Source organism: Capricornis sumatraensis, chromosome 9 (assembly GCF_032405125.1).
Source record: "Capricornis sumatraensis isolate serow.1 chromosome 9, serow.2, whole genome shotgun sequence".
Lineage (NCBI taxonomy): Eukaryota > Metazoa > Chordata > Mammalia > Artiodactyla > Bovidae > Capricornis > Capricornis sumatraensis.
The window spans coordinates 44147218-44164080 of record NC_091077.1 but is presented as its reverse complement, the minus strand read 5'-3'; the positions used below and the strand labels follow the sequence as shown (position 1 = coordinate 44164080).

Genomic DNA, 16863 nt, shown 5'->3' with positions numbered 1-16863 from the left:
GATCTTTAATCCATTTTGAGTTTATTTTTGTGTGCGGTGTTAGAAAGTGATCTAGTTTCATTCTTTTACAAGTGGTTGACCAGTTTTCCCAGCACCACTTGTTAAAGAGATTGTCTTTACTGCATTGTATATTCTTGCCTCCTTTGTCAAAGATAAGGTGTCCATATGTGTGTGGATTTATCTCTGGGCTTTCTATTTTGTTCCATTGATCTATATTTCTGTCTTTGTGCCAGTACCATACTGTTTTGATGACTGTGGCTTTGTAGTAGAGCCTGAAGTCAGGCAAGTTGATTCCTCCAGTTCCATTCTTCTTTCTCAAGATTGCTTTGGCTATTCGAGGTTTTTGGTATTTCCATACAAATCTTGAAATTATTTGTTCTAGTTCTGTGAAAAATATGGCTGGTAGCTTGATATGGGTCTTAGTTGTAGCATGTGGGATCTAGCTCCCTGACCAGGGATCAAACCTGGGCCCCCTGCACTGGGAGCTCAGAGTCTTAGCCACTGGACCACTAGGGAAGTCCCTTTTCTGTATATTGATCTTATGTCATCCAACTTTGTTGAGCTCATTTATTAGCTGTCACAGATTTTTAGTGGATTCTTTATGGTTTTCTACATATAACATCATTATTCTACTTTTCCTTTCCAGTTCAGAGCCTTTTATTTCTGTTTCTTGCCTGATTGACTTGACTAGAACCTCTATACAGTATGGATTAGAAGTGGTGAAAGGACATCCTTGTCTTGTTCTTTTCTTGATCTTAAGGGGAAAGCATTCACTCTCTCACTATTAAATATGATAGCTCCATTTTCCTTGTAGATATACCTTGTTAGCTTTAGGAAATTTCCTTCTATTCCTAGTTTGTTGAGTGGTTTTGTCAAGAAGAGATGTTACAACTTGTCAGATGCATTTTCTACATCCGTTGAGATGGGCATCTGGTTTTTATCCTGTATTCTATTGTTAAGGTGTGTTACTTTAACTGATTTTTGGATGTTAAGCCAGTGCATTCCTCACTTGGTCATGGTATATAATCCTTTTAATATTGCTGGATTTGGTTTGTTAATATTTTGGGGGGGGGAATTTTTGTGTAAATATAAGGTTTGTATTGATCTGTAGAATTTTTTTTTTTTTTTAGGTAAGAAATGGATTTACTTAGGTTCAGAGAGAAGCACACTCCACAGAGTGTGAGCCATCTCAGAGGGCGAGTACAGCAACCTGATCTGTAGATTTTTTTTCTTGCAGTGTCTTCGTCTAGTTTTCATATCAGGGTAATATTACCTTTACAAAATGAATTAGAAGTAGTTTCCTCCTTCCTTTGTTTGGGAAGAGTTTGTGAAGGATTAGTGTTAATTTTTTAAACATTTGTTAGAATTTACCAATGAAGTCATTCAGTTTTGAGCTTTTATTTATAAGAGTTGTTTTGACTGCTAATTCAGCCTCTTGTTGGGTCTATTCTGGCTTCCTGTTATTTCTTGACTTACGTGATCTGGTGTCTTTTTCAGGAATTTTGTCCATTCCATTTAGATTACCTACTTTGTTTGCATACAGTTTTTTATAGTATTCCTTTGTAATCTTTTATTTCTGTAAGGTTGGTAATATTGTCCCCTCTTCACTTTTGCTTTTAATAATTTTAATTCTCTTTCTTTTTTTCTTGGTCATTGTTTACTAAATGTTTTTCAACATTCTTGGTCTTTTTAAAGAACTAGTTTTTGGTTTTGCTAATTTTCTCTATTATTTTTCTATTATGTATTTTATTTCCACGCTAATTTTCATTCATTTCCTCCCTCCTGCTTTCATTTGGTTTACTTTTAAATTTTTTTAGTTTTGTATTTATTTATTGTTTTAGTTTTTTAAGATTCATTTAAAACCTTTCTCTTTGCTTAATATCAGTGTTTATAATTACACATTTTCCTTCAGCACAGCTTTAGCTGCATCTCATAAGTTTTGGTTTGGAGTTGTGGTTTTATTATTAAAATCTCAGAGTTTCCTTCTTAGGACTTCTTCCTTCTTTGACCAACTGGTTATTTAGGATTATATTGTTTATAATTTCCATACATTTGTGAATTTCTCAGTTTTCCTTCTGCTCTTGATTTCTGATTTCATCCCATCGTGATCCAATAACATACTTTGTATGATTTCAGTCCTTTCAGATTTATTTAGATTTATTTTATGGCCTAATGTACAGTCTGTCGGAGAATGTTCTGTGTGCGCTGGAGGAGAATGTGTATTCTGCTTTCGTTGAGTGTTCTATACCTGTTAGACCTAGTTGAATTATTACAGTGTTGTTCAAGTCAGTGTATCAAAACCTGAGAGACTGTTAATATTTGTTCTATTCATATCTTTTATCGCTTGAATAACACCAGATTATTTTAATGTTGTGAGACCTCAATTGTTTCTGATAGGGAAACGAGCAGTTGCAGCAGAAAGTTGGGATCCTCAATTCTTTAAAGAAACACACTGGTCTGAAACTTGTTAATAATGCCATAAAGAGACAGGAAGAGTTGACAAAGATTTCTTCATTCTCTTTTCAAAAACAGCTTTATTGAGGAATAATTTTCATTCCATAAATTCACTTGTTTTTAAGTGTTCAATTGTTTATGAGTATGCAGCTATCACCACAATTTAATTGCTGAACATTTCTATCACACTAAAAAGAGATGTTGTGTCTGTTTACAGTCACTCTTTATTCTTTGTTTTACCCTTATACTCTGTTTTTTAGAGGGAGGGGGAGGGGGGCAGCATACCAAGTGGCTTGTGGGATCGTAGTTCCCTGACCAGGGATCAAACCTGGGGCCTTGGCAGTGAGAGTGCCAAGTCCTAACCTGGACTGTGTTAAATACTCTGCTGCTGCTGCTGCTGCGTCACTTCAGTCATGTCCGACTCTGTGTGACCCCATAGACAACAGCCCACCAGGCTCCCCCGTCCCTGGGATTCTCCAGGCAAGAACACTGGAGTGGGTTGCCATTTCCTTCTCCAATGCATGAAAGTGAAAAGTGAAAGTGAAGTCGCTCAGTCGTGTCCAACTCTTCGCAACCCCATGGACTGCAGCCTACCGGGCTCCTCCATCCATGGGATTTTCCAGGCAAGGGTACTGGAGTTGGGTGCCATCGCCTTCTCCAGTTAAATACTCTGGACCATGTTAAATACCACTGGACTGTGTTAAATACTTGTATAGTGTTAAATATTCAAATACACTCAAATAGTTCTCTCATCTAATCCTTACCATCCAATTAGTATGGACGTTTTTTAAAGGACAGAAATAAGATTTATGTAGATTACTTACCTAAATCCTATGTCTAGTGTGTTATATAGTCACAGCTAAATATCAAGTACCCAGTTCCACTATAAAGGCAGTTTCACCTGGACATAGCTGCTAGTAGTGGATGGATAAGACTTACAATAACTGCAATGAGTAGCAACTCTATTAAAGGGCTATTAAAGCCAGCCCTTTCCTTTGTTGAGTACCCCAGTCCCATGTAGTCCATAGTATAGTTCACTTTTAGTTTCTTGTTACAGGTAACTGAAAAGTAAAGATACAGATAGCACATAGTCTGTAGTAAAAATATTTAAAATTATTTATTTAGATTGATTATAGTTACTCCATTGACGTAAAGAATGGAAAACTCCAGAGAGGCTGAACAAATGCGGATCAAGGTGAAAGTCAAAAAGACAGAAAGAAATCAAGAGACTTGGAGAGAGTATTGACAAATTTCAAAAACTGTGTGTGAGGTTTGCATTTTAGATTGAGGAGAGTGTAGGCCTGCCTGCAGAGTTTGGAAGTAGTCCTGAAGGAGGAGCCAGAAGACTTGAAGAGGTGGTCAGTAGAGTAGGATGCAGTTTAGCATAAGATATAATTCTAACCTCTTATTTCTCAGCTAAGATGTAGTACAGATTGGAAAAGCATGGTTATTATGTAATCAAAAGACTGTCACTTTAATAGGAAAATGGACAAAGATGTAAATAGGCAGTTCACAGAAGAAGTATGAAATATGAATGGCTAAGCAGCTCATGAAAAAGATGTGCAGTCTTAACTATAAGAGAAATTGAGTAGAATGCAGCTATGAGCTTTCAAGATCAAGGACCATCTAGGAGTCATTCTTTATTTTTTCCCTGGCTTCTAGAACAGTGCCTAGAAGTAGCAGACAGGTTCCTGTATTTGTTGAGTAAATAAAACAAGTAACGTTGGAATATTTTTTTTTAATTTCTTAGGTGATTCGATTAAAAAAGACTCATAATCCCTGGATTGAAAACAGCATGGTTAAAGGGCAGTGTCTGGCTCAGAGGTTAAAGCATCTGCCTCCAATGCAGGAGACCCGGGTTCAATCCCTGGGTCGGGAAGATCCCCTGGAGAAGGAAATGGCAATCCACTCCAGTATTCTTGCCTGGAGAATCCTATGGACGGAGAAGCCTAGTAGGTTACAGTCCATGTGGTCGCAAAGAGTTGGATACATTTGAGTGACTTCACCTTCACCTTCACCACACTCTTATTAGTAGGCTGTCAACTAAAACAATGTTTTTGAAAAGCAGTTTAGTGGTATACATTAAAGTGGTATAGCATATATCCCTTGACTCAGCAATTTCACATGGAGAAATTTATCTGAAATGAAAAAAGTGTGCACACACATGTACAATCATTATAATGTTTGTCATACAGAATTCCAGATACAACCTCTTCAGGGGCTTTCTGGTTAAATGAATACTATGCAGGCAATAAAAGAATGAAAATTCATATATATTGTTATGGAACTATGTTCATTACTTCTTAAATGAAGTAAGAATTGTATGTGTAATAATTTTCACCTTTACTCTCTGACTCCTTGGAATGTGATTTATTTCAGGGAAGTGAAACTATTGGTGACTTTACTTTCTACTTTATAGTGATCATATTAGAGTTTGGGGGCCAAGAATGAGTATTACTTGTGTAATTGGAAAAACAGACCCATCAAGGTTCATCTTTTTGGAAAAAGGAACCTTTTTACCCTGTTTGTGGGAATGTAAATTGGTGTAGCCACTATGGAGAACAGTATGGAGGTTCCTTAAAACCTAAAATAAGAGTCACTGTATAATGCAGCAGTCCCACTCCTGAGCGTATATCTGGAGAAAACTGATTCCAAGAGATACATGCACCCCGTTGTTCATAGCAACACTATTTACAGTCGCCGAGACATGGAAGCAACCTGTGTCCATCAACAAATGAACGGATAAAGGTGGTGTGATATAGATACACAATAGTATATTACTTAGCCATGGAAAATAATGAAATAATGCCATTTGCAGCCACATGGATGGACCTAGAGATTATCATACTAACTAAAGTAAATCAGAGAAAGACAGATGTCATATGATAGTGCTTATATGTGGAATCTAAAAGAAAAATATACAAAGAACTTATTTACAAAACAGAAATAGATTTAAAGACATAGAAAACAGTTACCAGAGGGGAAAAAGGGGAAGGATAAATTAGGAGTTTGGGTTAAAAATATATGAACTACTGTATATAAAATAGATAACCAACAAGGACCTACTGTATAGCACAGGGAACTGTAGTCAGTATCTTGTAATGACCTAGAGTAGAAAGGAATCCAAATATATATATGTCTATAACTAAATCACTTTGCTGTAAACCTGCAACTAAAACAATGTTGTAAACAACTATATTTTACTAAAAAAAAATTTTTTTAAGGTTTGTCTTTTTTGGAAAATACATAGGTGGAAGACTATTCCCTATTAACATTCGCAGGAATGGCCAAAATATTTACTGAGCAATAAGAGAGATGATTTAACTAAATACGGAGATGTTTCCTATTATGCATGAAAACTGGATATTCAGATTTTCAGTTTTCTTGTGTTTAGCTTATGAGAATGGTCATGGGCATGTTTTCCTATTAGTTGAGTTAGTTGTATTTCTATATACTCAGCACCTAACAATTCTACTTCCACGTTTAAGCTAAAGAAATAATGAGGCTGTCAATCATATGGCATACATTGTGTTGCCCCTACTTTTCCTTACATAACAGCATTTATGGAAATTCCCCAGGTTAGCTGGAAATTAGCTAATTCATTTGCTTTAATAAATCATGGTTTATTTAACCATCTCTTTGTTCTCGGACATTCGATTATTTTAAATTGTTTTACCACTAAAAACAGTGCTGCAGTGAACATCTTTGTAGCCTATGGGTGTGCTTTTAATTCTGTGGAATACAGTCCCACAAGTGAGGCTACTGGGCTGAAAGGTTTGTCTTTATTCTGGCTGAGTTTGAAATGTCTTCACCATTTTAATAACTGTCATTTTAGAAAAGTACATGGCTCTTAATTGTTATTAAATAAAACATTTTATTATTGAATTGGGCTTTTTTAACTATTAAAATCCCACATGTTTGGGGATTTATTTCTTGCCTCTGTTTTACTGATCAATTTGTTCTCTCTTTACCTTGCTATTTTGATAATAGTAATGGATTATAATAGGTTTTAATCTAGTATGGCAGGTTACTCTTCTTCTCCCTGATGCTAAGTATATAATAGACACTTGTTGCATATTAAGTTAATAGTACACTTAATAATAAATACTAAATTTTGCTTTAGATAATTTTTGGATGTTCATTTACTTTTATTGAACCGAAGCTTGGCCTTTGGATGTTGTCCCCTTCTTGCAAGTAATAAGTGTAATTTTTTTCTGAAATGTGATAAATCATGACACAGAGGAGTTGAGGATAACTGGATATCAGAGTGGATTTGGAGGTGCACCTTAGTCATGAGAGAAATACTGTAAGCCCTAGAGGAGAAATAGTTTGATGGTAGTCCCAAGGCTGAAAAATGTTGGAAAGCACCCATCATGCTCTAATATTTTAATCATTCTTAACCTTTCATATTTTATTTTTGAAATCTCAAACCTAAGAAAAGTATAATACAGATCTCTATACCCTTCACCTAGATTAACATTTTTACTGTTAACATTTAGTTGCTGCTGCTGCTACTCTTCCTTCTCCTCTTCCTGACTCTTTCCTTTACCTCTGTCTTTCCCTCCTTCCTTTGTCCATTCCTCTCTCTCTTGTCTCTCCCTCCAACCCCACGTACGATACTTTATCTATAGACATACTATCTATACATACTAGGTATAGATTCCAATGGGTATTGAACCATTTGAGAGTTGGCAAACATAACATTTCGCCTGTATGTTGTATATGTCCTAAGTAAGAATCAAGGATTTTCTCCTACATAATGAAATAGAGTTATCACAGTTGAGGGACTTAACATTGCTATGTTATCTGAAATACAATCCATAAAAACAGAACTACCATATGATCCAACAAACAAAAGAAAACAAAAACACTTGAGATATATGCACCCTTATGTTAGTTGTGGCATTATTTGTAATAGCCAGGATATGGAAGCAGCTGGAGTTCCATTGATAGATGAATGGATAAAGATGTGATGTGTAAATATGTATAATGGAAAATTACTCAGCCATCACAAAGAATGAAATCTTTCCATTTGCATCAGTATGGATGGACCTAGAAGGTATTATCCTAAGAAGTTAAATAAGTCTGACAGAGAAGGACAAATACTACATGATTTCACTTATATGTGAAATCTTTAAAAAAAAAAAAAAGAGCAAGCACAATAAAACAGAAACAGAGTTTTCATACAGAGAACAAACATATGGTTGCCAGAGGGGGAGGGGTTGAGGTTGAAGGAAAGAAACAGGTGAGGATGATGAAGAGGTACAAACTCCAGTTAGGAAGTAAATGAATCAAAGGTTTGAAATGTACAGTATGAGGAATATGGTCAGTAACTATATATTATCTTTGTATGGTGAGGTATCTTACTAGATTCATTGTGGTGATCAGTTTCAAATGTATAGAGGTAAATCAGGTTGTATGACAGGAACTAACATAGTGTTGCAGATCAATTATACTTCAGAAACAAACTCAGAAAAGGCAGAGTTAGGATTTGTGGTTACCAGAGATGGGGGATCAGGGTCAGGGGAATTGGATGAAGGCAGTCAAAAGGTACAAACCTCCAGTTATAAGGATAAGTGCTAGGGAGGTGCTGGACAATACAATTTAATAAAATTAACAGTGCTGTATGTTTTACTTAAAAGTTGAGAGTCCGTCATGGAGTTCTCATCAAAAATGATGTTTTTCTATTTCTTTAATTTTGCATCTGTATAAGATGATGAATGTTCACTAAACTTACTGTGATGATGACTTTATGATACATATCAAACCATTATGCTGTTAACTTTTCAAGTGCTGTGTATTATATCTCAATAAATTAACTAGAAGAAAAAATTTCTAGTTAGTATATCAACTTTAAGTACTGGATAGGTACTTAAACAATTTACCTTAAGTAATTAAAAATTTTAGAAGAACCTTCTTTCTACTTGCTAATTTTCTTTTAGAAATTGTTTTATCTAGTAGATTGGTTGTGATATAGCAGTTTGTTATTTTTTACTGAATTCTGTTTCAGTATAGTAGTTGCAAATATAGGAGGAATATAGTTTTGGCTGTTCAACAGAGATATACTTAAAATTGAGTCATTTGAATTTCATATTAATTTTAGGTCAGCTCAAGTGGAATTATTGGAATTACTGCTTTGGGAAAAACTTATTTTAGGCAGAGATACTCATATTGAAAGACACAGAAGGAAAAAATAGAACCAGTGTATTAGATGTGAAAATAAGTCAAATCAGAAAAAACCTAGTGAATAAAAACTGAAACTGGGATATTAGTTCTTATTAGCAATCATTTAATTTCATCAGGAGCTTCTTGGCAGTTTTGTTAAAAGAGGAAATATTCAGTGTGATGACTTTTATTTTTTAAGAAAACAAAGTTTTTATTAATTATAGGAGGAGTTTTATTGTGGGAATCATCCATTTTTGCAGTAAATTTTCACATATTTCTTACATGATTATGTTAGTGCTGTTGAATACATAAAATTAAATCATAATTTAAATAAGGCATGTCTGTTGTTTTCTGATTGTTCAAGAATTTGGGGGTGGGGACTGCCTTGGGTCTCCATTGTGTTGAGCAGGCTTTCTCTAGTTGTGCACAGGCTTCTTGTTGTGGTGGGTGAGCTTCTCTAGTTGAGGCACATGGGCTTAGTTCCCCTGCTGTATGGGATCTTAGTTCCCCAACCAGGGATTGAACCCACGCCCCTTGCAGTGGAAGGTTAGAGTCTTAGCCACTGGATCACTGGAGAAGTCACTGAGCTTTCAAAACTTAGGAAATTAGAGGAAATTGGTAGTTAACGCAGAAATGGACACAAGTTCATGTGTTGTGGCACCATAGCTCTAGAGGTCTGTTTGAAGTTTGATTGTTAGTGATACACAGTTATTAGTTGGCACAAGTGTGCTAGGGGATAATAAATGTTCTTTCATTTTAATTTCTGAATACCAAAGTGTAGATGTTTTATGGTGTTTATTAAAGAATCAAATACTTTTTGTGGTTCTGATGGGAGACCAAAGAAAGCACACACTATTCCCATAACCTCAAAATAGTTTGTATTCTTTTCTAAGTTTATTAGAAACTTGTACATAAAAGAAGGAACTTGAATATACATTTGGATACCTGGAACACATTTTTAAACACTAAAAAGTTGCTCTATTTGAATGATAGTAAATTGCAAATCAGGAAGTTTTATATTTAAATGTTTATTTGTGCTTATAAAAGTCCTCAAGAATATATTGGTTTTGCTGTCCATGCTCATTTTACAATTATAGTTTCTACCAGTCTTGATTGACTTTAATTTTCTGATTTAATTTAATTTCTGAATCTTATCATAAGGCTGGAAATACTCCACTGTATAATCTGGTCTTTCTGTTTGGCCTCCAACAGAACTTTCCAAGCAAAACAAAGCATAACTAGGACAGATGATTAAATCTATCTCCAGGGAAGAGTGTGTTGCAGAGTCCCTGATAATCCCTTGTCCCAGGATTAGACAACAGTTTTCATTGTTATCTATTAACCAAAAATCCTACTGATATAAACTATTTTCCTTGGTTTCTTCTTAGTGAAAACAGAATATACTGTCATGATTATAGAAATGACACCCTCATTTACCCCTTCTCCCAAAACACTTTTTTTTTCCTCTGTAAAATTTCAACTACTGTTACTAACCCAAGTTAATTTTAGATTCTGCTGCTGAAAGCCTCAGTTTTGGCATTTATTGAGGTGTTAATTGAAATATTAATGTATTTAGAGCAGAAATGTCGTTTTTTAGGGAATCTAGAGCAACAGCAAAGCTGAGATCAAACTGCCATAAGGATGGACACCAAGGAAGCTGTGTTTGGGACAAAAAGAAATCAAGATAAGGTAGATGGAAAGTAGAGAAAAGCACTGGACCCTGGGGGGAGGGGGTGGTAGGTAGGAGTGGGTTGTATGCTTCTAATGACAAAGAATAGTTAGATTTCTGAAGAAGCCACAGAAGGCTTATAGGAAATGCTAAGAATTATGGGTTTAAGTACTACTTTCCCTCTGAATACGTAAGTTTTAGCTGACTTTTAGCTAGGAGAAAACTTAAAAAATTGATAAGGCTAAGTGTTTAAATGGGGTGGATCCTAATATCCTGGGCCAGTGTTTCCTATCTGGATAGTTGTGGGAAGACACTATCGGTTTTTAGTAGATATCATGAATGTGAACGTGAAGTTGCTCAGTCGTGCCCGACTCTTTGTGACCCCATGGACTGTAGCCTACCAGGCTCCTCCGCCCATGGGATTTTCCAGGCAAGAATACTGGAGTGGGTTGCTATTTCCTTCTCCAGGAGATCTTCCCGACCCAGGGATTGAACCCTGGTCTCCTGCATTGTAGGCAGACGCTTTACCGTCTGAGCCACCAGGGAAGTCCTCTTTTATTCAGTAGATAATAACCATTGCCAAAACCCAACTTCAGTACTAATGCCTGTTATCACTTGAAAGTTAAAAGGGACTATCCGATTGAAGTGTTAAACTGACAAAATGAGTACAGAACATTTAATTTTTCCTTTTTTGTGTGATGTAAAGGTTGTGTTTCTCTTCATAGCAACATGAACCGTGAAGACCGGAATGTGCTGCGTATGAAAGAACGGGAAAGGCGGAATCAGGAAATTCAGCAGGGCGACGACGCCTTCCCACCTAGCTCTCCTCTCTTTGCTGAGCCATACAAAGTTGTAAGTTGTCCTTTGAATGTTTTTTCCCCTATAATGTAACATATCTTGCTTTTAAAATTTTTAAACTTGAGTTTTTATATTAGAAAGAGTTACAGTGTTATGCCCTTTAACATTTTTTCCTTTCCTCATAATAGAATATACTTTGGTATAAATTTTTCATTGCTATATAACATATGTACAGAAAAGTACACAAAGTAAGTATTACAGGTGAAAGAATTTTCATTCACCATATGAGCAACCTCACATAATTAATACCCACATCAAGAAATATAACATCACTAGTGCCCTAAAGTCACCTTACAAGCCCTCACCCCACCACTGTCCCATCTCTGTCCTGTAACTCCGTAAGTGTGGATTAGCTCAAACATTCCTATCTTTATTCCTAGCTCTACCACTAGCCCTTGGCAGGCATTTTACCTTTCTGAGCCTTGAAGTAAATTAAAAGTTTCTTTATCAAAGCATATCATCTGCTGTTTCCTTGGATGTTTGGGTATAACATGAGTCAAAGAAAAGTGTTTCATAAATTCTTTTTTTTCCCTGTTTCTTGCCATTTGCTTACTAGTTTATCAAATTTCAGTATATTTGAATAAAAGTGTTTTCATTATCAGTCTGGTTCTTTTTTTGTTACCATATACTAGATTCTCTGATTTTCTTTTTATATGTTTAATGCTTAATTAACAATGTCAAATTTAGATTAAAGCATAATGTTAGATGTATTCAATGAGTTGAACTAATTGCCTTTTTAAAAAAACTATCATTATACTTGATTTGCTTGTGTGCATGCTCAGTTGCTTCAGTAATGTCCAATTCTTTGTGACCCTATGGACTGTAGCCCTCTAGGCTCCTCTGTCCATAGAATTTTCCTGGCAAGAATACTGGAGTGGGTTGCCATGCCTTCCTCCAGGGGATCTTCCAGACCCAGGGATCCAACCCAAACTGAACCTGATGATTTTAATGTAACTGTATTGGCCACAAATGTTTCTCTCATATTTGATTTGGCTTTGGATTTCATTGGAAGTAAGCTTTCCTGATGGCTTAGTGGTAAAGAGTCTGCCTGTGGTGCAGCAGATGCAGGTTTGATCCCTGGGTCAGGAAGATCCCCCGGAGAAAGAAATGGCTACCCACTCCAGTACCCACTCCAGGAATATTGCATGGACAGAGGAGTTTGCTGGGCTACGGTCCATGGAGTTACAAAAAGTTGGACACAATTGAGCGACTAACACATTCACACTTTCTAACACTTTCATTGGAAGTATTACTATAATTTAAAGGCTTATATTGTGTAGAATAGCTATAATAATATATATTACAGCACCAGTGATCATTGTTGGCTTCACAGTATGATGTTGAAAGTATGTTAGATTTTCTTCTCATGAAATACAAATTAATGACATATCCTGGGTTTACTCTTACAACACTTGGTGTTTGTAGAAACCATTTGTGAGATCTATAAGTAGCCATTTATTCAGAGCTTTTAAGATTTGTCCAATGAAGGGCAATTAGACTGACATCATTTATAACACAATACTTTGGAATTAAAGACATTTTGAAAAGAACAGGAGTTTGGTCCAGAATCTTTGACTCATACTACCTTTTTATTCTGTAGTATGGTGTGTAGTATGTAAATATCCAATGAATAGGATTTGATTTCTGACCTTGATATTATCAATAAATTGCTGTACATTTACCTCTCAGACTGATTTTCGTATAATCTAAAGTCCTTACTGATTCATACCAACCTCAGAATAAATACTGGTGGTTCAGGGTCTTCTGTTTGTTTTTCAGTCTTGATTTCCTTTTTATATAATCAGTCAACTTTTTTCTTTCACATATATTAATATGAAAGAATCCTAAAGCTTGTAGACATCTTGGATCTTATTATTACAAAATAATTTTTGAAACTCAGAGTATACACTTTTGACTTCAAAAGTTGGAGGACTTGATGGTCACAATTAATAGCCAAAATTTAAAAATTTATCACTGGATTTTCCATGCTTAATTTGTTGTTGACTTTTATTAACTTGATGTGTTCCAGTAACAGAAGGAATTATTAATTTAAAAAAGATAATTAAATATATATAGCTTGTTTCATTCTCCTTTTTACTTCTGCTTCTAATTGTAACATTGGATTGTAAGGAATATGTTGTTTTCCTTGACTGCCAAAAGTATGAGTATTGGCTAATCTGCTGATTTGGAACTTAATTACGTAAAGGCATAATTACTTTTCTGCTCTTCAAAATATTTTTACTACTGTTCTAGTATATTTATTAGTGAAATTTGGAGTTTTAAAAGATCTCCTATAGTCTATTGTATATATATTTCTCACTGTCCTCTAGAATATTAGTGTTTTGAAGGTTTTTCACTTACACTGCATTTTCTTTTTCACCATAAAAAAATATGTATTTGGAGTTTGCTTTGAGATCTTAACCTTAACATATGAGATGAGACCTCCTTTTGGAAAAGTCCCTTTCCATTTAAAGTTTGTGAAGTTAGTTTGGAAGCATCTTTTCTTTCTAGTTATGCTAATTTTATAGTTTTATTTTACTTTTTTTTGTAGACTAGCAAAGAAGATAAGCTGTCAAGTCGTATTCAGAGTATGCTTGGAAACTACGATGAAATGAAGGATTTCATAGGAGACCGATCTATACCAAAGCTTGTTGCAATTCCCAAGCCTACGGTACCGCCGACAGCAGATGAAAAATCTAACCCAAATTTCTTTGAACAGAGACATGGGAGCTCTCATCAGAGTAGCAAATGGACTCCAGTAGGACCTGCACCCAGCACTTCTCAGTCTCAGAAACGGTCCTCGGGCTTACAGAGTGGACACAGTAGCCAGCGGGCCAGTGCAGGTGCCAGTGGTGGCACTAATAGCAGTGGCCAGAGACATGACCGTGACTCATACAGCAGTGGTGGGAGCAGTGGCCGCAAAAAAGGCCAGCATGGATCAGAACACTCCAAATCACGCTCTTCCAGCCCTGGAAAACCCCAGGCTGTTTCTTCATTAAGCTCCAGTCATTCCAGGTCTCATGGGAATGATCACCATAGCAAAGAACATCAGCGTTCCAAATCACCTCGAGACCCTGATGCAAACTGGGATTCTCCTTCCCGTGTACCTTTTTCAAGTGGGCAGCACTCAAATCAATCTTTCCCACCTTCATTGATGTCAAAGTCCAGCTCAATGCTACAGAAACCCACTGCCTATGTGCGGCCCATGGATGGACAGGAGTCCATGGAACCAAAGCTGTCCTCTGAACACTACAGCAGCCAGTCTCATGGCAACAGCATGACTGAACTGAAGCCCAACAGTAAAGCACATCTCACCAAGCTGAAAATACCTTCCCAACCATTGGATGTAAGTCACACATTTAGAGCTTTTTAACATTGTAACTATATGAAGCAATTCACCCTGAAATTATGATTGAACTTGAACTCTTTGTCTTAACAGTAAGGAATGTAAAAGTTTAAGGAAAAACTTGTGATTGACTCCCAAGTGAATCCATAGAGCTCTTAGACACTTTTCTTGAGCAGTAGAAAAAAGGTCATTCGTTGTTTTCAAATATTAAAATGGCAAGTCAGTTATAGAACTAAAACATGATCTCTCAATACCTTAGGTTTCCTCATTTTAATTTTATGGGATAATACATTTTGTTTCTTTTGTTTTAAAATAATTACTTCTCATTGCAATACTCATCAATAAGATGTGGGCATGGTTCATTGTGGTAAATGTTGAAACTTTTTTGGTTGCATGGAGATGGTAATGTTTTATGATTTGGATGCCATGATCCTTTTCTCTGGGTATACTTAAAGGTTTGCGGCAACTGCTCTAGGGATAGCGGTGGGTTGAAATTTAAGGTATTTAGAACTATGTACCAAAACATTCTATTCAGAATAGTGAGCATTCTTTGTGAAATAGCTGAAATTTTATCCTTTAATTTTATCCTTTAATCTAGCAATAAAAAAATTTTAATCCATATCAGTAGCTGAAAATTACAGCTCATAGCTTGAAACAGTGGAGGAAGGGATGGGGATAGGTAAAATGATGTTTTGAGGACATTTAAAAATCTTTCTTGTGGCCTTGGGAAACGCATTGTTCCTGGCATTTGTCATCTAATTACTCCTCTCAAGAGAAAAGTAAAGTGGTGATTTGTTCTTTATGTGATCCTTAGAGCTAGACTTCACCATAACTCAATTGTTGTTTGTGCTTCAGAATAAACTTAACTTTCATGATTTAAGAAATATTATATAAAATGTCCATTGTGTTCCAGACAGATAATCTTTCAATAATACTGGTTTTACTCTGTTCGTTAGTTTATGTGAAATGATGATTTCAGTATCATAGTATATTTTATATATAAATCGACTTAAATTTTGACATCTTGTTCAGCTGAAAAAACTACATTTTGAAAGTTATTTCTAATCCAAGTATAAGCAAGATATGATTTCTTGGAAAACTTTTTTTTAAATTTCCAATCGTGTACAGTTTGGTGATTAAAATTTTTTAGTGCTTGAAATTATGTATTTAAGGAAATCAGTCCAAAGATTCTAATTAGTGTTCTGGCTTTGAGTAGTGGGATACCAAATATATCTTTAATGTTAGTTTTATTACTAATAATGTTAAATCTATACAACAAATGATAAAAACCTAATAAGAAATGACTTTAGACCTAATATGTGTTTCTTTTCCTCTTTTTTTAGGCATCTGCTTCTGGGGATGTGAGTTGTGTGGATGAAATTCTTAAAGTAAGTTTTTTTTTTTTTTTAAATAGTTTGTTTCTCTAATTATGATGCTCTGCTACCCTCTTCTCCTCCTCCCCCCTATATGTCATAAACTATCTGAAGCTGCAGCAGACTGATTACATGGATAACCTGATTGTGTCCATCAAAAATAACTGACTCTTTTCTGTTTATATTCATACTTAAGTTCTGAACTACTTGGTTTGTGTACTCTTTGCCCTCAAAAAGCTGGGGGTTTTGTTTGTAAGTAAAAACAAATTCTGGTCTTAACAGTTTGCTTTGAAAAGAGGAAGAAGCCAAATATAACTATACCTTCTTATGTTTATCATTTAATAATTTGAAATACTTAAAAATCTCAGTAGTTATCAAACCATTGTGTTGAAAATAGCTTGCTTTGTAGTTCATCTGTATATACTAGTCAGATGTACATAAAAAGTCTTCTCTGAATACTACACATTTTGAGTGTTTAATGGAGTATATTTAAACTGACACTTGATTAAAGAGTACATTCTTCTGTTGGGAAAAGAAAATGTTGTCTGTTGGAAAAAGAACCTGTTTTTGGCTCAATAGACAAAAACCATCAGTCACATATTAATTGTACTTCTTGTGTACACCTGAATTTTTATGTCTGTACTTGTATTTCACTGTATGTACTTTTTAAAAATTTTTATTTATTTATTTTTGACTGCGCTTGCTCTTTGTTGCTTTGCACCGGCTTTCTGTAGTTGTGGCGAGTGGTTGCTACTCTTTGGTTTGGTGCATGGGCTTCTCTTGTTGCAGAGCACAGGTTCTCGGGCACGTGGGCTTCAGTAGTAGCAGCTTTGTAGAGTGCAGGCTCAGTAGTTGTGGCACATGGGCTTAGTTGCTGTGAGGTATCTGGGACCTTCTCGGATCAGAATTAAACCTATGACCGTGCATTTTGGCAGGCAGACTCTTATCCACTGCACCACCAGGGAAGTCCCCTTCACTGTGTGTATTTTTGAAAGACT

General features: G+C 35.6%; 1 protein-coding gene across 1 annotated transcript in view; it reads left to right on the top strand.

Annotated features, from left to right (window-relative positions):
* AFF4 (ALF transcription elongation factor 4) overlaps window positions 1-16863 on the top strand; it is a 75641-nt gene that overhangs the window by 16312 nt on the left and 42466 nt on the right. The window contains exons 2-4 of the mRNA XM_068979731.1: window positions 11014-11140; window positions 13698-14492; window positions 15836-15880. Coding sequence (XP_068835832.1) covers window positions 11018-11140; window positions 13698-14492; window positions 15836-15880 — 963 coding nt within the window. The 5' untranslated portion in view covers window positions 11014-11017. The remainder of the gene's footprint in view (window positions 1-11013; window positions 11141-13697; window positions 14493-15835; window positions 15881-16863) is intronic.